The sequence below is a fragment of the Coloeus monedula genome (genome assembly GCF_965178545.1).
Source record: "Coloeus monedula genome assembly, chromosome: 2".
In the NCBI taxonomy this organism is placed as follows: Eukaryota; Metazoa; Chordata; class Aves; order Passeriformes; family Corvidae; genus Coloeus; species Coloeus monedula.
In genome coordinates, this window is record NC_138782.1 from 24,175,990 (window position 1) to 24,200,097 (window position 24,108).

Consider the following 24,108-nt stretch of genomic DNA (forward strand, 5'->3'; position numbering starts at 1 on the left):
TTTTCAACATACATGTTCACTTTTCTAGTCACCCAGCAAAGTTAGTCTCAGTACCCCCTGAGCCAAACAAGACTAAAATATATGTCTCACAGCAAGTATATTGCTTCAGCAAAACTTCTGAGAACACCCTGTTTATTTGAAGGATCAAATTAATAGTGAAAGGAAATAAAATGGAGCTAACACTAAACTGCTGTTTAGGAAGTCATTTCAGGCTGTTGATTATCTTCTGAAGAATATTGTTATTTATTACTAATGACAAACAGTACATTCCCATCAGGATTTCTATTATATGTGTGTTATATGCCTTTCTCTGGAGGATGAAGATCTGGCTGCATATAATTAGTCTTGAGAATTAGCTATTATTAACAATTGAATTAATCTAGTCAATCCTTCTAAAGGAGTTTCTCACTAAGGACAGTTTTTTGCCAAAGTCAAAATAGAGATGTCTGTATAAATATTCTTGTGACATTCCCAGAAAAGTCAGTGCACCCAGAGAATTTACTGAATGCTGTGGAAGCAGAACATAATACCTCCATTTTAACCACTAAGAATTCTAATACCAGCAGCCCAGTGGCAGTGTATTGATCACAAACCATGGAGATGAGTTACTTTCTTCATAATTATCTGTCTCCAGCAACAAGGGAGGCAAACAGCTAATATTCAGAAATAACTAAAACTGGCAATCAATAAGATATTATTTATTACATCACCAGTGTGTATAGACTGTTATAACTCATAAAAAGTTGCAAAGTCTATTGATTTTCTAAGATACTGACTTAAAACTGAGCTATATTTTCAAATCACTGAGTTTACATGAAACTATAGTCATTATACCAAAGTGGGTTTTTCAGTCAATTAAAGAAGGTGCAACAATGTCGATACATATTGAAGGCACAAATATATCTGGGTCCAGAATATAGAGCTGCATATGCTACTGTATCAGTTGTTATGAATGAAGGGGACTTGTTGTTCTACAATAAGTAATGTACTTGTTTACAAGCTTATTCAATACATTCCTCTGAAAGTTCATAAAAGCGTGATAAGCAATGGCTAAAATTGAAATACTCAAGCTTTCCACATATAATAAAACAACTCCTATTGATTCTCACAAAGGCTCTTTACAATTGTAACAATAATTTGGCAAAGCAGAGAATGCTTGCTCAAACAAAAAAGCTGACACTTTTAATTTCCATGTAGCTCAACAGCTTATTATTTCCAATAACAGTAAATCAGCATCTTGTCTACCTTTCCCAAAAGGAACACTTTGTTTGCTATAAGGTTATGCTGTTCATTTGAATCTGCAGGGCAACAGGAACAAAAAAAATTTATTCATTTTTTAAAATGACAAAATAATTAACTCTGAAAGTCATGCAAAATGTGTATTTCTCCATATATATAAAATCCTTTCCTTTCAAGCAGCTCTGCAGGGTAGAAAAGAAAAGTTAATTATCACATAACTGTATGACAGGAATTTATTAGAAGCATTACTGCTGTATTTCAACACTGTAGGTAGTTTTCCTGACAGGAAAATCTCCTTCCTGGGTGTTAGTTATAAATGTGTACCCACTTTAAATGTGCATTTAGATCTGACCAATCAGAGCAGCCTCTTCTCCTCTTCTGCAGGGTCTGTTCTGTTCCTCTTTAGAGGTCATTGGTGTAGGAACAATGCTGGAGGATCAAGAGCTCCAAACAAATGCACAGATCTCCCACCTGCCATCCTGGTCTCCCAGTGTGACTTAAGGAAGGTGCCTTTCAGGTCAAGGGTGGGAACCTTTAGAGGTTTAGCTCTCTGTGGGTTCCTGTTACCCTGAAGATTTCCTCCTATTGAATCAGGAAGAGGTGGAGAGAGGCAGATATGGCTGGGGTGCTCATGAGATTCAGCAAGATTCTGGGTTTGATCCTTCCATGCTTTTCACTGCTGTCCTCAAGGCTCCCTAAATATTAGGGAAAGGAGGAGAGGCAGCCTGGAGCTACAAAGCACATGGAAGGGATGCCAAAGAAAGCTCTTGCCCCAGTACTCAAGCAAGAGTGGGGCATGGTACAAATTCTCTGCAACTCGATCTCCCTGGCTCTCACACAGGACTATCTAAAAATTGAGGGTTTGACCAACACAGATGCTTTACCAGACTCCAAAGTATACAAAGAGAAAAAAAGTAAGATTATCACAGCCAACAGTAAACAGAGTAACAGAATTACCAGGTTGGAAGAGACCTTCAAGATCACCGAGTCCAACCTGTGCCTTAACACCACCTCAACTAAACCATGGCACTGAGTGCCACATCCAGTCTTTTTTTAAACACATCCAGGCACAGTGACTCCACCACCTCCCTGGGCAGATGATTCCAGAACTTAATCACACTTTCAGTACAAAACCTCTTCCTAACATCCAACTAAATTTCCCTTGGAGCACCTCAAGGCTGTGTCCTCTCGTTCTGTCTGTTATTGCCTGGAGAAAGAGACCAACCCCCACCTGACTACAACCACCTTTCAGGAAGTTGTAGAGTGTGATAAGGTCACCTCTGAGTCTCCTTTTCTCCAGGCTAAACAAACCCAGCTCCCCAATCATTCCTCATAGAGCTTGTGTTCCAAGCCCTTCACCAGCCTTATCGCCCTCCTTTGGATATGTCCAAGTGTCTCAATGTCCTTCCTGAACTGAGGGGCCCAGAACTGGACAAGGTACTCAAGGTGCAGCCTCACCAGTGCTGAGTACAGGAGAAGAATGAGCGATACAGATCACTCTAGCTGCCCCTTTGAGAGATGTCAGATTGGCTTTCTTAATGAAGGGTTTAATACTGAGAAATAAATTGTTCTGTTAGGTGGCACATGTGCCTTTATAGATTCCTATGTGCCACAATTTGTCTCTCATCCAGAACATTTTCTGAATGCCTCTTTTTTTTTTTAATATAATAGCAAATAGCCCCTTACCATTTTCACAAGCTTGCTTAAGTACCAAACGTATTAGCAGTCACAAATGTTTACATGTATGGGTGGCAGAGAGTACAGATGGATCCTAATTCATGCTTGGGTAGTTCCATATTTGGAAGGGAAAATGAGCTATGCAACATATCCAGAGGCAAGAAAGGCAGGTTTTTTAATACAAAAATCTGCTCTTATGGGAATAAAGAGAAAAACATTTGAGTTCATCAAGTATTATAAAGTAACTGAGCCATTCTCAGCATTTGTGGTCTATCACTGTATGTGGATAGGGAGAAAAAGATTTTCCAATAACTTTCATGGCACTGGATATGTTTGGATCATGGTAACTCTACCTACCTACACCATCTGAACTGTGGCATCTTTTCTTCTTCAGTTATTAAACTTCCAGATAAAGGATTTTATCTGTTTATTCTTTGTTCCCCACAGGTAAATCTATTTTGATAGGGGAAGATAATTTAGATCTGTTACAAAAGTGAAAAAATAAATATCTTATACATATGTTACCAGGGGTTCTTTTCCCAGGGATCATACTCAATATTCAAAGCAAATAAAAACTGAATGGATTTAAGTATCCATACTTGTATCTCAAACATTGCTACAGGATCTCCAAAAAATGCACTCTTTTCAGCAGGTCCTGAGATGCCCAAAATTTCTTTAAAATGACAGAAACCACAAAGCCAAGCACTTCTGTAGGTTGGTAACTGGAAACAAGCTGGTTAGAGTGATACAAGGCTTTAACCTAAGGCGTCTCAGGGAACCAAGGACAATAAACTTTGAACATTACCTGTCCCTTTCTGAAAAATCGCTCCAGAAGGCACTAAACAACAAATCAGAGTGAAACAATATTAAAAAAACAGTCTTCCTCACCACCACGTTGGTGTGGGCTCTCATTCCCTTGGCCAAGACCTAATTAAAGAGGCCCCTGTAGAATATTCACTGTAGGAACAACTGCTGCAGGGTGAAAGGCTGCTGCTCTCAGAGCTGCTTGTTCACACACTCTGCAGAAAGGTACTAGCAACCACACGAAAACCAGCAGGACAGAGGGGCAGAGCCCCCTGCGCCTCCCCCAGGGCAAGGATGGAGCAATTGCCAGAAGCTCTGTAGCATATGATGAAGAAACTGAATCCTGATAAGTTTTTGAAACAAAATAGCAAGAAACACAACTTAAGGTATGGCAACCAAAGAGCATCATTTTTAATATCAAGAAAAAAAAATAGTAATTTCTGAGCTGGGTAAGTCAAGCCTTTATTGCTAAACCAGCTTAAATTAAAGCAGGTGGCAAACTGCTGTAGTCTGTAACCAATGAAAGCATAAAAATCAGTTTCACAAATTGCTCCTTAGCATTCCAGTTATAGCAAGCAGGAGATTCAGGAAAGCTTATTTTAATTAAAAACTTTATTTTTCATTACAATTCACAGTTTATACATGGCAAGAAGAACCCTTGCCATGTGGACATTCAGAACACTGTGCTGGGGAGACAAGGGTCTTTGTTATAAGAGCATTGCTCGGTGCTGTGTCATGGAACTTTCTTAGTTTTAAAAGCGTACTCTCTGTAAATGTTAATTGACTGATATTTACACTGAATTTACATATTAACTTATATTTATTAGAAAACAAGCTAAGCATCCAAAAACATGAACATTCATATCTTGCATGTTATCTAATGGTCAGAGATGCTGTAAGATTTGCCACTTGAATCATGCCCAATCAGCAAAGTCCCATTCTTTTTTAATTTACAGAGCCTAAATTTTTCTTTAAGGCCTGTTCTATTCATTTTCTGTACAGCCAGGTTACAATGGACTAACATAAGGAAAAAAATGCAAAATTATCCATTCCATCCTGCATTTCTTCTGAATCTCATGTACACCTATAAGCAAAACAGAAGGTACAAAATTAATGTGTTTTCTTAAAACCAATAAAGAAAACCCCATAGTCTGGTTTAGATCTGCTTCTTGTCAGCCTATCCTGTCTGAACAATCATCGGTATTCAGATTGTGCTATTTATCAGCTCTTCTTCATGTCTGCTCTGATATTCAGAGCCATCTCTATTTGAAATGTAGAAAGTCACAGTGATACCAGTTTCAATTGCATTCCCACGTTAGCCACAGCTCTGGCACAAGCAGCTCACGTGACATTCAGGAAAGCACTCCACCAGGGTTCCTGGGTAAAATAACATGTAGCCTCTGGAGTAACTTGACTTAAAAAGGAAATTAAGATTCCTTTTCATACCAAATATCTGGCAGAAGGTTTATGCTTATTAAAAATAGCTGTATTCTTCTGCATTGTTTTTTGGATGTGATTATTAGAACACAGCAATTAAAAGCCTCCCCCTGCCTTTCATCAAAACAGTAATTTTTATTTGCTCTTGTCATCTACCAAATGATTTTGTGATAGATAAGCTGCAGATTTTTTTGGTACATCTGATGCAGAGAAAAACAACTGCTGAACACTGCTTGGAAAACTAAGACCTGAAAAGGGTCTGCAAATCCTACAAGTCAGCATGAACAAGTATCAGCTGGACCTGAGTAAAACAAAATGCTTTTGGGGGACAGGTTTGCAACTTTTGAAACTGCAGTGCCTTTAAATTTGGAGCTAAGAACATCAATTGATGATTGTTGAGTTTTGGCATTCATTCGTGCTGGTTGGTATCTTCACAACAGACACCTTTGAAACACCATCATCTCAAGAAGAACGAAAGCTTAAATGAAACACATTTCTCATGCAAAAACCCAAACAAACAAAAGTTGTACAGGAACTGTAGAGGTTCTGGTTCTTCAAAAGATAAGGCACTGACCAAAATTTCTTAGGTAAAAGGCTGCATAAGTATTTCTTGCCATTTACAAATGTGTTGTAGTCCAGAAATGGTCCATTCCTAGGCTCAGTAAGGTAGACCCTGAAATTTTAAGGACTGATCCCTCAAAGCTACATTGTTACCATAAACAAGTGAGATTCATTCGTGAGGCCGTATGGCACATTAGAAGTGAAAAACAGTCTGGGCAGATAAAGGCAGAAAACATTGCTTGTTCCAGCATCTTTCGGAACCAGCAGTGCCATTCGTCTTTGTGTCTCTGAAGAGATGCGATGGTAACTCGGGACTGTAGTTTTTCTGTGGAACTCATGCACACATATAAAATGCTGCTAGCACTGGTCATCGACAGGGTGGAGGAAAAAAAGGTGGATGGCTAGTCTAAGCCAAGAGCTTCCCAAGGAATGGGATCCAAAGTCATGGCTACTTAATGTTCTCGATCACGGCTATCTCTTCTGCTGCACAGTGCGGCGTCAAGCCGTTCATGTAAATGCTGTCCGTCTTTGTCAGAGCTGGCAAGAGGTCCTTCTCGCTGGTCAGGTGGTTCACTGACAGTGTTCTCTTGCAGGGGGTCAGGTCTTGGTTGTGGTTGACAGCGAGTTCTGCAGAGAGCTTCCTTTTGATGGAGGTGGCCCGCTGGAATTTGTCGTAGATCTCCACACTCAGGCGCCTTCGGGTCTCCTTGAACTCAGCGGTGACATTGGCTGTCCACTCTGCAGCGTGGGCTCTGAACTCCCCAACCTGCAGCAAAAATCAGGAATAAAACAGAGGCATTATGGAACCAAGGACTTCAGACACTGTTTACCTTCAGGAGCCTGGTGAGAGTGCAGGGCTGCCAAAGAGCTGCCGCCGGCACAAATTTCTCATGCCAAAGACTCAGTCTTTTATTGACAGCAACTAAAGAAGAAACACTGCACTAGTAAGAGCTAACAACAACTCCAAAAACACAAATAAAAATATTTTCTGCTGCTTTTTTTTTTTTTAATTGTTATCATAGACAGCCAGCAATACAGGAAAGCTGCAGAGGCTTGACAGCTGCACAATACCCAGCTGGTCAGGGGATGCTGAAATCCCAGCAATCCAGGCTGTGTTATGTATTGTTACTAGGGTGAGGGTTATTTATGAGCACTTTCACTGTCTCTGGAAAGATCCTTGGGAGATTTGGCAAAGAATTTTCTAAATTTAGACAGAAAAGCCTTTTTAAAGGGACCATCAGGTGTTTGCTTTCTCTTTTCTGCACTCGCTCAAACATAGCACCAACATAGCAACAGTTAAAAGTCACCTCAGTGGCATATCTGCTTCCCACCCTCAAGCCCAAAACATTCTTATTTTTCCTCAGATATGGCATAAGGTAGACTGAGCAGATCTACTCTGAAGTAAACTATGGCCTGTCATTTATTTACTGTTTATATTTTTGCACTTGTATTTCAGTCAAACCACTGTTACACTAAGTTACATCAGTAACTAAAAGAGGCACCCTTTGATGATGATATCTCATTACAACTGCAAAGGAAACTGATTATTTCTCCTTAAATCTCTGCTCCCTAGTCAGCTTAATAGTGGGAAGGTACAGCACAGGGAAGATAAACCACTCATAAACATAACTCCAAAGTGAAGCACTTTAGGAGAATTTAACCCACATAAATAAATTAGTCTAATTGGTACTGCTCAGTCCAGAATTTAAATCACTGGCAAGAAAACTCTGACTTGGTAAGCACAGAAATGAAAAAAGAGTTTACACAGAAAAATATAGGGAGCAAACCATCAGAGAAAAAGCCACGAGCTTATTCATGCTTTGCAGTGCACTGGAAAACAGGAATATAATGAAGGTTAAAATTAATCAGCTCATCCAGGAGTGACAGGGTTTCAGGAAAAGTTTCCCCCTCCAGAAACAAAATAAAAAGATCCCTTTACTCATAGGTCATTTTATTACATTCATCTCCACTTCAGTGAAGATGATAAATGTGGACAAATATGTATTTTCTAAAACAAGGGTAATTATCTGCAATACACAGAAGACTCACCTAGCTGAATGATTATTAGTATTTAATTTGTGCAGCTAGGATCAGACACACTGCACTTCAGATCTGAACATAATGAAATCTGCAATGCTGAAGCATCTCAGCTGCTCCAATATTTTTACTTGTAGTAAACAAGTAATAAAAATATGATAAATAGTATCAGTGCAACCCTGGAGCAATTTTCTCTTTTTCCTATGCTTTACTAAAGACAGGCTGCTCAGGTTCTGGAGAATGGTTCTGTCTGGGGGAGTAAAGAGCCAGCACACAGGTTTCTATTTTACTGCATATATTTATATGTACCCCTCACCAGCTGTGTAAGCATTTAACAGACCAGGTGTTTTGCTCAGGCACACCTCTGGCATTGCATATGGTCACATACAAGAGATGCTATCAGGCTTTCAAATTGTGTCTCAGCACAATTGAACTGTCTCCCTGTAATCTTTCAATTTTTTTTTTTTTTCCCAGTTCCCACGTGATTTCATGTTATCCAGGAAAGAAAATCAACTGGACTTGCTTCTGAAGAAAGCAAGTCTCTGTAACCTCTAGGACAGGCTCAAAATGTTCCTGGTGATGGTCCTGTCTCACACAGGGCAAGCTGCTCTTGGGCATGCAAGTTATTCAGGAGAATCTTGAAATTGTAGCTTGGGGTATCTGATGACTGAATTCTAATCAGATTTCTTTGGGAAAGCAAGTTTGTGTAGCCAGCTGATGAGCATCAATAAATGTGCCTTTGGAGATAAGCTCACTCTAATTAAGGTGGTGTGGAACATCAGCACAGTGGACACAATTCTACCTGCCCATACACCAAAGTTGTGATGTTGGTTTATATTAAAACAGTAGGAAAAAATACAAATTACAACATGCTGTTAGTAATACTATGACTAAGTAGCATCAACATGCGTTAGTAGGAAAACAGAGGGAATTGGCACACATTAGAAACCAAGAGTTCAGTGCTCTTTGTACTATACATGCCCCAAATCACTGCTCTCAGCCCCTACTTTTCATGTGAACTGAAACACATTCAAAAATGTTACCTCTTCTAAATAAAGCTCTTAGTTCCATGGCACTTCCAGACTCAAACACAACAGGTTATAAGAAAAGAAACGTGCAGTTTTAACTACCAGCGTACATTAGTAATTTGCTTATATAATTTGATCCCTCCTTGATCCATAGGGACATATCTATGTATGTTCAGGTTCTTTCTGTCCTTAGGTTATGACACTTTATCACACTGCATTACAGCTCCTCTTCATCTAGGTTCTGACAACAAAAAAATGTCTTATGCAAAGCCTCTGAAATGCCACTTGCCTGTGCTGCTCAAGAAAATGAAATTCTTTGCATACCTACCTACTGTGACAACTATTTACTTTTCTCCAGCTCTGTTGCCTCATTACAACACAGCTCTGTAGATTCTACAGCTGTCATAGTTGGGGGCAGTGTGACATGAGGACAAGGCCTCTTAGTCACAGAAATTATTGACAACTACATACTTAACAGAAGGCCAAATGTCACAAAATATTTCAGAAGCAATATGAAAAACATGTCACAGTGATAGCACCTGACTCAGCCATACAACAAGCAGCACTAATCTGGTGATGCTTCTCACTTCAACCTTCAGGGAAGAGAAATGCCACTAGTAATGGGGACATGGTCCCTATCCCAGCTCCTGAATTGACTTCCTCCACATCAAAATCCAAATTAGACTGCAAGGTGTTAGACATATTTCACAAGGAGTATCAACCTAGCTACACTGAACATCAACAGCTAGTAACTTTATTATGTATTTAAGAAGCAGGAAGCAGCACCCTACTGCCTCATGATTCTAGGGAAGACAAGTCTCAATAACAAGTTCTCAAGAATTTTGGTATATAGTAACACAAGTAAATATTCCACACAGAACACTTCCCCACAAAACCAAACCAAAAAATAAAAAAACACCCAAAAAACCCAAAACCCCAAAACCTCAACCCCCAGAAAAACCACCCCAAAAACAACACCCACAACTTTTCTAACAAATGAACAGCATTGGCACAATTCCTTGCCCAGCACAGGTTCCCTGGCCTCCAGCTACCACTGCCAGGATATTCCATATGATCAGCACCATATCCAACAGCCCTATGGGGATGTCTCAAATACCACGGGTCATCTCCAGTAGCACCTCCAAATGTCTATGCCAATATATGTGTGCCTACCTGTGGTGGAAATCTCACATTTGCTCTAGTAGGATATAATGAGAAATTGCCTCTGAACTATTTGTGAAGAGTATTCTACTCATTCTTGTTAAAGCCACTTTTGGGTTTTTTGGGGAGTTTGTGTAGTGAAAAACAGACATCAATAAAACGCTGCATGAAATTCCTGAATGACCAAACAGTTCCCAGGCTGCACACATACACCACCACCAGTATAACTTCAAGACAGATATACTAAATTTAACAGAACTAGGAAAAAAACCCATGGACTTTAAGCCATCATTGCTTCTCCTACTCCTGCCAAAATCCATCTAAATGAATAATGTCCTACAACTGGCTCTCAGTCAATATCTCTAGCAGGACCAAAAGTTCCTATCCAGTTTCATTGCCACTGTGTTTTAGCTTTCTGTCTAGCTGGGCTCCACACTCAGCTAAAGGCCAGCAGCATAAGCCAGCATGTAAGTATGTCCAAGGGGATGATACTGTTAAAACTAAAAAAGCATTTGAACGTACTGAAGCACCTGCTTCATTCTCCACTACCTTTACTCTAATTCCTTATACTTGTCAAGAGTTTGAGAATCTTTCTGGACACTCACAAAATTATCCAAATACTTATATGAGCAAAACTTCCCTCCATTCAGGAAGACCACTCTTCCTATTAAGAGTCTGGAAAGCACAAGCCATGTAGCAATACACAAGTCATCTGTATTAAGCCACATCCGTGCTCTGGCAGGAAAACAAACAAACAAAAGCATAATTAAGGACATCCTTAAATAAACCAAGACAAATGCACTTGCCTAACTTAACTTTGCTTTAGTTTTGCTCCTCTGTCTCAGGGAGATTCTTGAAAAATCCTAACATTACAGTATAATCAGTTAATCTACTTGTATTTACAGAGTAGGAAGAAATCTATCCTGCTTGGATGGAGCTCCGATATATGACATAAAAGTTATGATATACTCAGGAGGAGACAAACCACTGAGTAGCAAATAAGAAAAAAAAAATAGTGTTATATATATGTCATGCAGGAAAATGAAAACATATATTTCTAAATAATGTGTGCAGCTTTTTCTGTCATAGCTGTGCTTTATGTTGTTTCCCATTGGCATACAGGGCTCATACATTTTATGATGAGCATGGTTGTGCAAGCCAAAAAATTGAATTTAAAAAACAAGTAGATGAGCTGGAGGTATCCATTTTACTACATTTTAGGTGAAAAAATGTGCCCTTCCTTACAGATATTCTTAATGGTCTAGATGTTCCCCAGTATATAATGTCAAACATTTATCCCTACTGCATTCTCTGAGTTTTCATAGCTTCATTTTTCCTCTCCAGTGTACTTTATCCTGCTACTTAAAAATAACACATCCAATTAACCTCTCTATGATGTGCTACTCAGACAAAACTAGAAAGTGCGTTACATGTCAAATTATGCAGGCAGCAGAGTACAGAACATAACATTTTGTCTTAGTTCTCAGGAAACTCACCCAGCATTCACAGAAATTGAAGTCCCTTTTTAAAAAAATGTAGGTACAGAGAGTACCTGGGTGATGAGTTTAACAACACAGCTGCTGGGTGGGTTTATCCCTGAGTGCATAGGGGGGGCTTCCTACCTGCCATCTCACTTTCCTGGGCAATCATATGGCACCTTTTCCCACCCAAGTTGCTACTGGACACAAATTTCTATTCACTACCTCAGCTGGCTATAGGTTAGAGAAGACCAGAATGCAGAAGAGAAAAAGATAAGTTTCACAAAAACTTTTAGTGAAACCCATGCATTTGCTGCATATTAAGGGAATCTCATTTATAGTCCACCTAAAATTCCCAACCCAGTGATCTGGCTTTCAGTATTTCTACTTTCATAGTGTTATTAGTACATACACAAAATAGCTGTGGACAGGTGTTTAGAGAAGAGTGCGTTCTACTTGTCCTTAAATGTAAACAGCCAGAAAATGCAAGAAATACCACAATCACTAAATGAGATACCTATGCTGAGCTTTCTCAGGTGTTTAACCACCATCTTCTACTTGATCCTGTCAGGACCTCAGTTCTGTAGCAGGGAACTCTTCTTCACCAGGTCTTTAAGGTACCAGACTTTAATTTCAAAGTGAATGGCACATATGAAGCACGTGAAGCGGTAAGTGATGCCTATTTTGGTTCCACTTCCCTGTTATACCCATCCCTCTGTTTTTCAGACAAATATCAGGGGGAAAAGGGTGTCTTTTGTGAAATTGTCATCTTCTGGGGAAAGGTTGTGGTTTTGTTGCCATGGTGGTCAGAAATGTTTTGGGAACAATGCTTTCCTGATGGAAACTGGATTATTCAGTCCTGTAATAAGCAATGCTCGCAAGTTCATTCTGGTGAGCAAAGATTGTTTGGTTTCACCCACATAACTTCCATGAACACATCTGATGCCTTGGATGAAATAAACCACATTCTCCAATGGGAATGCAGAGAGCCCACAAATTTTGATTATTTTATTTGTGGAGGAACTCCTATGGTGGCAGCTGTGGGAATATCTTTTGTGGAGATGTGACAGATGGCAGATGCGAGAAATGGCCTTTTCCTCTATCATGGTTTTATTCAACAAAATAAAATCAGCCTAAAAATATTATTTAAAAAGCATGCCTACGAAACAGAAGCAGATATACTAACAGTGAACACAGTTATTTTGTTTTACCTTATGTTTTTCCATAAATATGAAGACTGCTGTGTTAGGTATTTCCTCAGAACTATTATTGAATATTGCCCATCAGATACCTCTTTGCATAGAGCTGCATGTGTGTATGTCTCAGTAGTGTAGACAAGTTATGGGCCTGATTATCTCTCCCTCTCACACTCTGCTTTGTTGTTAACTTCCAAAGATAAAGATTAAAAAAAGAAGATGTTGACATTTTCCCTTTAAAAATAATTTCTATTCAGTTGTTTCAGCTGCCTCAGAGAGCCATCCAACCCCTCTTTCATCCTGGTGAGAGTGAATGACATGCACCTGTATTAGCCACAAGAAACTACTTAGGTTTGCACAAATCTCTATCAGTTGAGCCTAAGGTGATTCAGGAGAACAGTGTGTATCCTCTGCCTGTGCTATAAAGCCAACCACTTGGCTGCAGCCAGGAATAGCAAACATTTTCAGGACTATACTAGAAACATAATGAAACCCAAGCCACAGGCTGTTGAAAGACTGCCTCAACCTTCTCCCAGAGGAAAGAGACAACAACTGTTTCATAACTTATTGGACGTTTTTTATCGTATAAAGATATGCTAAAAAAGAACAAACGTAAAAAAGGAATTATAATTTTTACTTGGTAATGAGCAAGGAATGATTATAGTAACTACATGGTCAAGGCCCAGCAAGAGCTGTTTATTTCTTAACTTTCTAATGTCAGTATCTGGAGTGATATTTATGTGAAATAGCTCCACTTTGGCTGTTCATCACTAATATTACAACTGCACCAATCCCTTGTGAAAGGAAGTATTCCATAGCTTCTTCAGTCCCCTTTATCTGCAATTGCAAAGCATTTTCCTCAATGTCGACACACCTACTTGCAAGGGCATTCTGCTGAACTGGCTTTGTCTGGGGACTCATCCTCAAGACACTTATCAGATTCATACACTCAGCATTAGTAACATGTTCTGGAGTCTTTTCCTAACAATATTCAAGTACTGAGATTATCCTAAAAAAACAAAAAAAAACAAACAAAAAAAAAAGTAAAGTTTTCAGGAATGTTAATCATGAAGATGTCAGTGATATTTAATCTGGAATCTTTTCAGCCCACAATAAAGTAAACCACAGATTTATTTACTGCTGTCACAAAGGATCAATTACATCTTACCTCCAAAATTAAGGTTTCTCAATGTAGACCATCACAACATACATTCTGGGAATCTTCATGGGTAATTAACTCCAAGAAATGACATTGTTATAAATGATCTCTCTTTAAACAATTTCTCTTATTATGAAGTATAAGTCTCTTGCCCTAGTTTTATTTCTGCAAATTCAATAGCTCTTGCCATCACTCCCTTGCTGCATGCAGCCTTCACTGGAGTAATTTTCTCCTTCTCTGAGCACTGTGGGAGAGCAAGGCCAGGCACAGTGCCTGGCATGAGAGACACTGACAGTGTCCCCGTGCCCTGGGCCATGCTGCTCCTCATGGAAGTGTACTTGGCAGCACATGCCTTGTAATCAGCACCCCAGCAGGACCTGGTACTCAATATGCAATAATAAAACAGCAGTCTCTAAATGCCTGGTATGCCCAGCTAAGAGGCATTATACAAATATAAATATAACCACAGCAAAACTGTGTCAATGTTATCTGTGTGAGTGCTGAATCTGAAGTAAAGTAAGCATCACATGTACAAAGTACACAAAACTACGAGGAAAGATCTCAAAAAAAGTGTCAAAAGCCATCAGCTGTCTAGTTTTCCTGGAATTCTCAGAACAAGATGTTCTTTCCTATTCACTATTGCACATATTACCACAGCAGACTTTTAAAAAACTAATCAATATAGAAACTCAGTATTACAGACTGTTGCTAGGGCAGACTCAAGAACATCACCAGCATAAGTTAAACTCATAGAAAGGAAGAGATCAAGGTGCATTCAGAACCAGGCCAGTCATTTCCATCTCCTCCTTACACCAATACTACTCTTTATACGTCCCTGAGACTCAGGGCTGTTATAGAGAGACTGTACTCTCACCTTATATTTTGGGATTGTTTTGGATGGTTTTTTGTCCTGTTGCTAGTCAAATTTGACTGGAGACATGAGGTTGCTTTGACTGTAGAAGGATTTTGTATTTCTCCCAATCTCATAGAAATTATAGAAAACAATCACCTTCTGAATGTGACTGTTCCTTCTCAAATAGACTTTTCTGCACATCTTGGATGTACAGGAAAAAAAACCCCTCTTAACGCTAGACAGACTTCTCTTCAGATTTTTCCCTTGTCATTTTTGTAGCTCTCTGCACTCTTTCTGAAGTTTAGACCACAAATCTAGAGACTGTTTTCTGGTAACATACCTTTTAACAACACCTGCAGCAGTAGCACCACTTTCCTACAGAAACTCAATGATCCCCTGCTAGCACATCTTAGAATTGTTACCCGTATTAATCATTGCATTGCAAAATTACTTTGCATGCCATGGCTTTCACATTATACTTGTGTCCCACAAATATTTGCAATTCAGTGCTTTCTAGGAAGAGACATCCATCACACCAGCCTGACCAATCCAGTGAACTTGTGGATCTAAAATTCTTTAAACTGCTGCAGCTGGGTTTGGTTTTTTGGGTTTTGCTTGGTTGACGTTTTCTTGTCTTTTGGGGGGTTTTTTTTGGTTTTTTGTTTGCTTGTTTTTCTTTTATGTTTTGGATTGCTTATCTGTTTTCTTTTGCCAGGAGTTGGGGGGGTTGGTTGGAGTGGATGTAAGAAAAGCAAAAGCCCAAACGGTTGTTTTCTTCAACAGAAGCTGACCCATCTCACTTGGAGCAATGCAAAATGGACCAGCAAATGACTCACATCTCTGTAAACAGTCTCTGATCACCAGACTGAAGAGCTATTGTCTACCATCTTCATTTCTAAGTGAATGAATTTTGTTTCTTGAAACAGGGAGAGCCAGGTCAAAAGTTCATTTACCAACTGAACAACTTCTTCCTCCTCTTTGGTCATACACCCTCACTACACAGCCTCCAAGGACAATCTGTTTGCCTGGAGCACCAAAACCCTTCAAAACTGTTTCTCACTTGAGTCCACTAATTTTTCCATCTTTTCACACATACAGCCTACATCTAGGGTCCCTTTTCCGGGGATATGAGAAATGGGCTTAAGTTCTCTTTATGCTGGGACCCTTATGCTGGGTGAGCACCTTTAGCCTGAAGCTAATAAAAAGGCAACAAATAATATGGGGAGTGCAATAATCTCCATGGCATCACCATGACAAGTCTAATTCTGTTTTGACAGACTTGAGTGACAGCTCTGTCACTGGTGCCAAGAAGATTAAACTGAATGATGACTCAGATGAGTCAAATTTGTTGAATTTGTTTATAAATATCAACTATAGCAACTGCCTCTTGAATTTCCACAAGAAGTGAATGTTATTTCGCATGAAACGTTAGGCTTGGTCCGTAAATCTGGATCCATGTTGTTCAATTCAAAAGACAGACATGCAGCATGAAAAAAAATCAGTTGTCCAAACTGAGCTAATGTCTAACATAAGTCAGTCACCTGGACTCATGGTATACAGTGAAGAGAACAGGACCTATAGCCCAACAATCTTGCCTAAGGTTGTTGGTTAGGTAGGCATTTTTGCTGAAAATGCTGGAATTCAGAAGCTGCTGCATACAGAAGAAAAAGAAAAAAATACAACAAGAAAAAAATCTTGCTGAAAATTTACCTTTCAAAGAGACTAAAATCAGAAGACTTTAAAAGTGCTCTGAGTAATCAGAGTGTAGAGAATAATGAAGAGGAGGGAGTTTAAGCCAAGCTAGTACAGCTGAAGCTGAACTTCAGAGACAGATCGCCTACTTAAGATTATAGCACACAGCATGTTCCAGTGACTTTCTGACACTTCATCTATCTTACTGTATGAACTGCTTCCAGATCTATCCTTCTAAAACTCCCACTTCTGTCTCTACTTGTCTTTCACTTCCCTCTCCATTTGATGCATTCAAAATTCTCCAGAGTGTTTCAGGAGACAAAAGCCACCTGAGCAACTGACTGACATACTGGTTATCTGGATTTTAATATCAAAATACAGAAGTTTTGTGCATCAGTGCATATCTGATCAGATTGTTTTTGTCTCAGATCTACTTGGATATGGCAAACTTTGCTGGTAGAATATTGAAAAAAATACATGTTTTATTTTGTTGAAACAGTGAAACGCATTATCGCCTCAAAGTCTTATGTAAACTGCTACTAAGAAAAAAATACAACTGCATTAAAAATATATATGAATAGAACTATAGATTTTAGGTAATATTCATTTTCAGCATGCTTCCTCCCTGGAATAAGAAGGACTCCCCTTCATACCCTAAATATGCTGATGTTTATTGACAGTTTTTACCTTGGACTATAGGAAAAGGCAAAAAAAGAGACTATGGCTGCCTGTCAAAAGAAATCTACTTCTGATGATACATAGTTTTGGTTGTTGGGGGGAAGTAAAGAAGGGCTTTTCAACACTTGCAACCTCTCTGACTCCATTCTGGACTCGAGTAACATTCTTTACACTTTGCTGCTTGATCTTAGACTGCTGAAACCAGCACAATTGATCACTACTGAATGATCTACTCCCTCCTGTATTTAAAATGTGGTAGACTACTGTTTTTTCATGGAAAGTAGGATACAAGTCCTATACAAAATCTTCTTTATATTTATGTGTTGATTCCCATAACAATCCCCATAATTTTCAGCAAAGAAGGTTTTCATCATCCTATTTCCTAGGAAATACATGAAACTGCTTCAGTATTCAGGGTGCTATTAATCACAGTTCTGTAGATTTTATCATGGATTCTGTATCTCAGTAGGTTTTAATATATAACATTGCTTCCAACTTCAAAGGCTACCTTTAGGTATAAGAGGCTATTTCCTCCAGGACTGACAGAACACTTCCCTAAGACAGTTAAAAAAATAAACCCCATACTTGGAACTAGGGTTTTGCATTGCACTGATGTATATTGGAACTGCAGAGAGGTTCCTCTGCTATAATCTGCATCCATAGAAGCTGGAACAGTCCACTGTAAATTTAGGTTTAACTGGAAAAAAAGACAAGAAATCCAGTCTCATCTGGCTTCTGGCACAGAAGAGACTTGATAACTACATTTCCACTAAACTCTTTAATCATCTTCACTCAGATTTCCCCAGGCAGATAACAAGAATGAGCTAAGAGCAGCAGTTTTTATCATAAAATGAGACCTGTAAAAAGTGAATATTTTTAAGATGCTTATAGCCAATATTGTAACAAAATGCAATATATTTGTATTACTTTCTTCCTACAAAGTTTCATTAGGATGGAAGAGAGAAAATAAAACAAAAAATTTCTAACAAACACACAAGGTATGTCATAATTCAATTCTCAAACTGGTCTCTGCCATTGTTAAAACTATAGAATTTTAAACTGCTAAAGCATTTTTATTTCTCTTATGAATTCACACACATGCCTGAGCAATGGGTTAAAAAATAAAGAGGAAGATTTCTGACCATCAGAGTTATTATTAACTGAACAAACTGCACCAATAATGTTATGTCTGTCTTTAATCTAACCTAATACACATGAGACTTGTATTCAGCAGTATTCCCAATATTTGCTTCAGCCAAGACAATTTGGGTATATCTGAAGAATGATGTTTTCCTTGCTGTAGACAAAATGAATATGCTTGTTTAGGCTATAAAGGTGAGAAAGAATGAAAAGATACACTAAGTTACACATTCCCAGTGCCTGGGAAAAAGAAGCTCTGCACTGCATAACCTGGAAAACAGTTTTCCCTGATAAAAATAGGAATGCTTTTGATGTGTTAGAGGTATTCTTAAGTTTCTTCAATTCATGTGTCTTTAAATATTTTCCAAAGTTAGTCTACGTTGAAATAGATCTATTTCAAGGTAGACTAATATACACAAGATACTACAAATTTCAAATATTCTTAATATATTATCATCATTATAAGACTGAAACCTCAGTGTGTTATATAGTCAACATACTAAGATCTCTGGATAAGATGCTGTCTGGATAACAGAAATGAATATGAGAAAACTGAGGTTAAATATCAAATTAATTCTAGGAAATAGTGTGAAGAACTAAAATGTGTCAACAGTGTCTGAGAAAATACAGCAAAAAGAAGCCTGAGAACATTTTTTGCATAGTCTGAAGTCATAGCCCCTCAGTCACATCATATTTTTTTCCAAAACATCCAGACACAAGTAACCCAGGGAAACTAAAGACAGTTTAGGAAATGCCCCAGGTTGAGAACAGTTAGACAGCAGGAGACTCCCCAGAGGAAACACCATGCTTAGAATCATAGAATATCCTGAGCTGGAAGGGACCCGCAAGGATCGCTGAAGTCCAGCTCTTGGTCCCGCACAAAAATTCCAGCATGTGCCTGAGAGCATTGTCCAAATGCTTCTTGAATTCTGGCAGGCTTGGTGCTGTGACCACTTCCCTGGGGAGCCCACACCAGTGTTCTCCTGCTTCTTCCTATTGCAGAGGGAAAAATGGGAGACCCCAACCTAATTCTGAAGTTCAAAATAACCCAACACAGCCATGCAGGTTGCTGGCACTTGAATTGATGCAGTGGTTTCCCTGCAGCTGGTGTAAGCTGTGTAAGGCTGCCTGTTAAAGGCACCCTCAGGGCTTTTCTAGAAAACAGAATTGCAATCATGCAAGCTGCTGAACCTGCAAATGGGAGCACTCCAATGGTACCTGCTGCTCCCTGTGTGTGGAGGGCACTAGTAAAGCTTGTTGTGGAAGGGAGGTCATAAATACCCTTTCAAATTTACAGCATGTGGCAAAAGATGACACTCTTAAACTGAAACTGTTCCAACAAATATTGCCCTCTGCTTCAGGGCTAAGTGGTTATGGCTTGCCTGCTGAAAGTGTACTTGCAGAAGACCTGTCACAGAGCTGTCTCTAACCACAGAGCCATGATCCAGCAAGGGCAATGGAAAAGGGCTTCCTACCCCACATTCCTCACAAAGCGGGTTTAATCCTGCCCAGGAGCCCAGCTCCCACCCTCCTGCCTGCTGCCAGCAGTGCCCCTGCTCCTGCTCAGGAGGTGGCAGGCACCCTGAGGGGCTGCAGTCAGTGAAAGCACACAGGGGTAAGCTACCCTTCAGAGCAAAGGCTTTGGGAACTCAAGGATTGCCAGGAATACATCTAGGCATCGATGCCATGCCCTACAGCTAGGAAAACAATTTAAAACAATATAAGTAGCAGGCCACTGCACAGTAGCCAACATATTCATTCCATCAAAAACAAATTAGAGCTTTTATGTTTGAGTATCATAAATCAACTGATGCGTGCAAAGGAACTCAAGCTAAATTAGAGGGAAATAATATGTTGCTTCAAACAAAATTAATTTCTCCGACTCCCAGTAAAACCTGAACTATGCACACTACAACTGAAGGAAATTTTATTTACCCTCTAACATTTTCAAAACCAGGACATTTTCTTAAATGGCAAAATTTAAGGTAAAATACTGTTGCAACATTGGAATAACAAATACACATTTACAAGTGAAACATATTTCAATTGAAAGCAATATACCTGACTACAAACACCAAGTAATTCTGTGGAAGATATGGTAATACACACCCAGGGATATTTAAATAATTCATTCCAATATCTTGCATGATATGAAAAATTTATTTTCTTACCACTATGAAACATAGTATCTCAAATATAACTACATAAGTACTTTCTTTACATACCTACATCCCTTATAGAAATGAAGCAGAATTATTTTTGCCTTAAAAATTAAGGCCTACCTTCTACTGCCTAGAACAGTAGTTTAAGATTTTTTCCCCCATAAATCAAGTGCAACTGTTCATATACACTTAATTTAATAATACATTTAATCTAATTTGCTATGCAGACATGTGAAAATAAAACACTATGTTTGAATGGGCTGCTATGTAGTTTCCTGCAGTTTGAGCTGCAGCATTATAGCTCATACAGAAAAGGCTTTGACCCATGCACCCTAAGAGCAAAAGCAGCCATAAGCTCACCTGGCTTCTATTCAAAGTTTTTAAAAAGGAGTGTTTCTTCACCTTTCAAAATATTCTTACCTCTTCCTTTGTCTTTTTTGATATGACCCTTAGCCAGTCTCCAATCATGCTGAGGACAGCTGCAAAGTAAGCAAGCCCGACAAGGATCCAGAACCACACCACTGGCTTGTAAAAGTCTAGGTATTCAATATCTGATCCCCCTGAAAAACAATACAGTTAAAATTAAATCAGACTTAAAAGCTATAGGTGCAAAGATGTTTTTAAAAGTAATTTTCCTAGAAAAAAAGAAGTTAAATGTCTTAAAACTTCTGAATTTTTACCCATTTTTTACCCAAAAATTCCTAGCAAAATACTTTGTTGAATTTGAACAAATTATATAAATTAGTTTGCTCTTGGAAGCAATGGCTGGAGTATGCAAATTTTAGACAATGACTGCTAGCCATTCATAATAGTTACTGAATGAACACAAACTGGTTCAACTTCTGATATACTATCATTTAAGATAGAGGTCAGTGAAGACAGCTTGAATGAAATGACTTCCCACCTGCTCCAAATAATGATGCTGTACCAGAGGTTTAAATATTGTTCCAAAGTATGCAATGTGTTCATATCCTCAGAAATCTGGTTTTGTAAGAACTTTAAAACATCTCAATACTTATATAAAATCTTTAGCCTCAGTAAAGAAAGAGTAGCACCTGCATTAACAGGTGCCCCTGGTGGGTAGGCAAATATTATAGTCTCCATTTTGCGGAAGGAAACCAGAGTACAGGGACTTAAGTTGAATTGATCATACTCCCCCCCCCAAAAAAAAGGTGGATAAAAGAGAAGTCAGCTGAAGGCAGCTTTTTTGAGTCCTACTGCCATAAGCACCAGTCACTTCTTTCCAATGTTAAAGTAAAAGGAAAAATTTCAGATGTTGATAAAACAGCTTCCAGGTGTAATACGGCTATAAAGATCAGATGTCTTATTTCCACACAAAAAAAATTATGTTCATCCAGAGCTCTTGACAACACCAAATAACTCACATTTCACATCTTGCCATGCAATAAAACAGAAGCCTTAAACTTGTAATTCAGCTATGTTGCAACAAGTAAAACCAGACTTCTAGTTTGGGCTGCTGCAAGAATTTCGATGTGTGTATCTGCCCACAGTTGAAGAGACTCCATAGTAAAACATTCTCAGGCACGTTAAAGTAGCCTGTACAGGTACACAATACTTTGTTTTACGTATCTGCATCCTATAATAAAACAAATCAAAGGAAATTGGCCTGAAAATATCAAGCATCTTGTTACAGTACTGATATTGACTCTCATGGAGAATAACGTTTTTACTCAGCTGTATTATCACAGAGATTGCATGCAAATAACAAAGAGAGATTGCATGCAAATAACAAAGAATTTTACTGATGACTAGATTTGTATGGAAGCCCTCACAGACAGAAATTTTGTTTTTCTCATGTCAATTACATATTTGCATCAAGAAAAAAAAAAAGCTTTGAGCTGCAATGGTTTACTTAACTACTCAAGAGATTAATCCACATTGTGCAAGTGGATATAATTTGATGCCTTCATAGTCCCAAGCAGAGGTAGAAGACAGGGCTCTGTTTGGAACAGAAGACATCCAGCCACCAAAGGGCTGAGTTTATCACAGCACAAGAAAAAACATCAAGTTATTTGTTAACAACATCCATCTCATGCCAATCTAGTAAAACGGAATTTTAGGGATGATTGACCCAAAATTTTTTGTAGTTCAAAAAATGGTTAATTACCACCATGTCTTTGCTCTAGTAATGGGCCACATTCAGTGGTTCATCCTCTTCTTCAGCTGTTCGTACAATGCACAAGTATCATAGAACGCATCCACATGGTTGGTTTTTAATTTTTGGCATATTATGTTTATAAACCGAAACTGGAACCTAACTCTGCCAGCCTGCAGGAAGCACTTCCTTCACAGTTTTTACTCATTTTATTTACAGCAAAGTTAATCACCGAGGCAGGAGTTAGGACATATTCATGTTCAACCAAGTTTTCGATGCTGTCTGGCCAGGAGATGGCTCCATCTAGCCATGCCCAAAGGAGTTCAGCTTCCCTAAAGTTAAAGGGACAAAAGGTATCCAAAGAAATACTCAAGGGTAAGGTTTCACAACTAAAATCTTTATTAGCAGTTGAGCTTCTGAATTTCAAGGACTCCTTGGGTGATTTCACAATTTAATCAAATCTCAGGGAGAGAGAGACATACCTGAGGATGTTTGTACTGTCTCCTGTCATGCTCAAACTGCCATAATGCAATTACCTGGGAATGTCATTAAATAGGATTTCATAGAGAAATGTGATCACAACTCAGCTGTACTGAATTTAAACTAAAAGAATTCATTAACTACCAAATTCACTTAAATGGGTATGAATGCATTTGTGTATGAGTACGCAAAGCTAAATGTACTGAAGTATATGAGATAATCTAATGATTTTATGGGCAACATGGTAAAAACCATATCAATATGATACATCATCATGTTTCTTTTGCAAAGCAAATTGGTTTATGCAGCCCTCTAGGAAGCAAAATGCTGAGAAGGCAGAAGCTGAATTTTGTTGCTTGTTTGGCAAGCCCAATTTTGTGGGCTGAGGGACAAAAATTTTCCCAGCTTTCTTTAGTCTCTACCCAAAATAGGTTAAAACCACAATGAAGAAGAAATCTAGCAGTCTCACTGCCATAATCTGTTACAGCAAGAGCAGCCACAGTTTATTGCCAAGATGTTTTCTGGTAATGATTTGATTTAAAGTAGCTTGAGGTCTACGAGAAATCAAAGTTTTCCTATCCATCTTCATCAAAGGCTATTGCATTGCTGCTGCCACCATTCTTGTATCTGCCAAATAACTTTTATTTGGTATTTTCAACGCTTTGGAAAATGTAAGTTGTTCTATGGCCCAAACATATTCCTTACTAAGGTTGAGAACTCTGTTTCAGTGAAGAAAGGCATTAGAGAATATTTCAGGAGTGCTTTAGAACAGATTCTGATTCTCAGGTAAGAGATCAGGATTACAAATGTATCTTTTTTACTTATTTATTTATGTAAAACAAGTACTTTTAAAGTAAATAATTTTCTTCATTGTTGCCATTCTTTTCCCCTTTTTTCCTACAGCTAAGCAGCTCAAAATAGAAACATGTAATTATTTCTGTTAAGTTGGTTGGCTTTGCATTTTTACTTCAAATTTAGAAGGAGAGAATAGAAAGTGCTGTCAACATTGAGTATCTCAATTCCATACCAGCAAAAATTTCTGGGTTATTCAAAAGCTGGCAATGCAAACAAGGAAATGTCTATGATTTTTCATCAGCAGTACAAATTAATCTGATATAGAAATATCATATAATCCAGTTTTAATTGCAGAATAACAAGTAGCTGTCCACCATCCCTGTTGTGACAAACCTGATGAACATGCTTAATCCAG

General features: G+C 38.6%; 1 protein-coding gene across 1 annotated transcript in view; it reads right to left on the bottom strand.

The window, feature by feature from the left end:
• Positions 1 to 6,166: 6,166 nt before the first annotated feature.
• Positions 6,167 to 24,108, bottom strand: part of KCNK2 (potassium two pore domain channel subfamily K member 2) — a gene marked incomplete at both ends in the record, with an annotated part of 103,449 nt that continues 85,507 nt past the window's right edge. Inside the window, 2 exons of the mRNA XM_082302587.1 lie at positions 6,167 to 6,484; positions 20,723 to 20,862. Coding sequence (XP_082158713.1) covers positions 6,167 to 6,484; positions 20,723 to 20,862 — 458 coding nt within the window. The remainder of the gene's footprint in view (positions 6,485 to 20,722; positions 20,863 to 24,108) is intronic.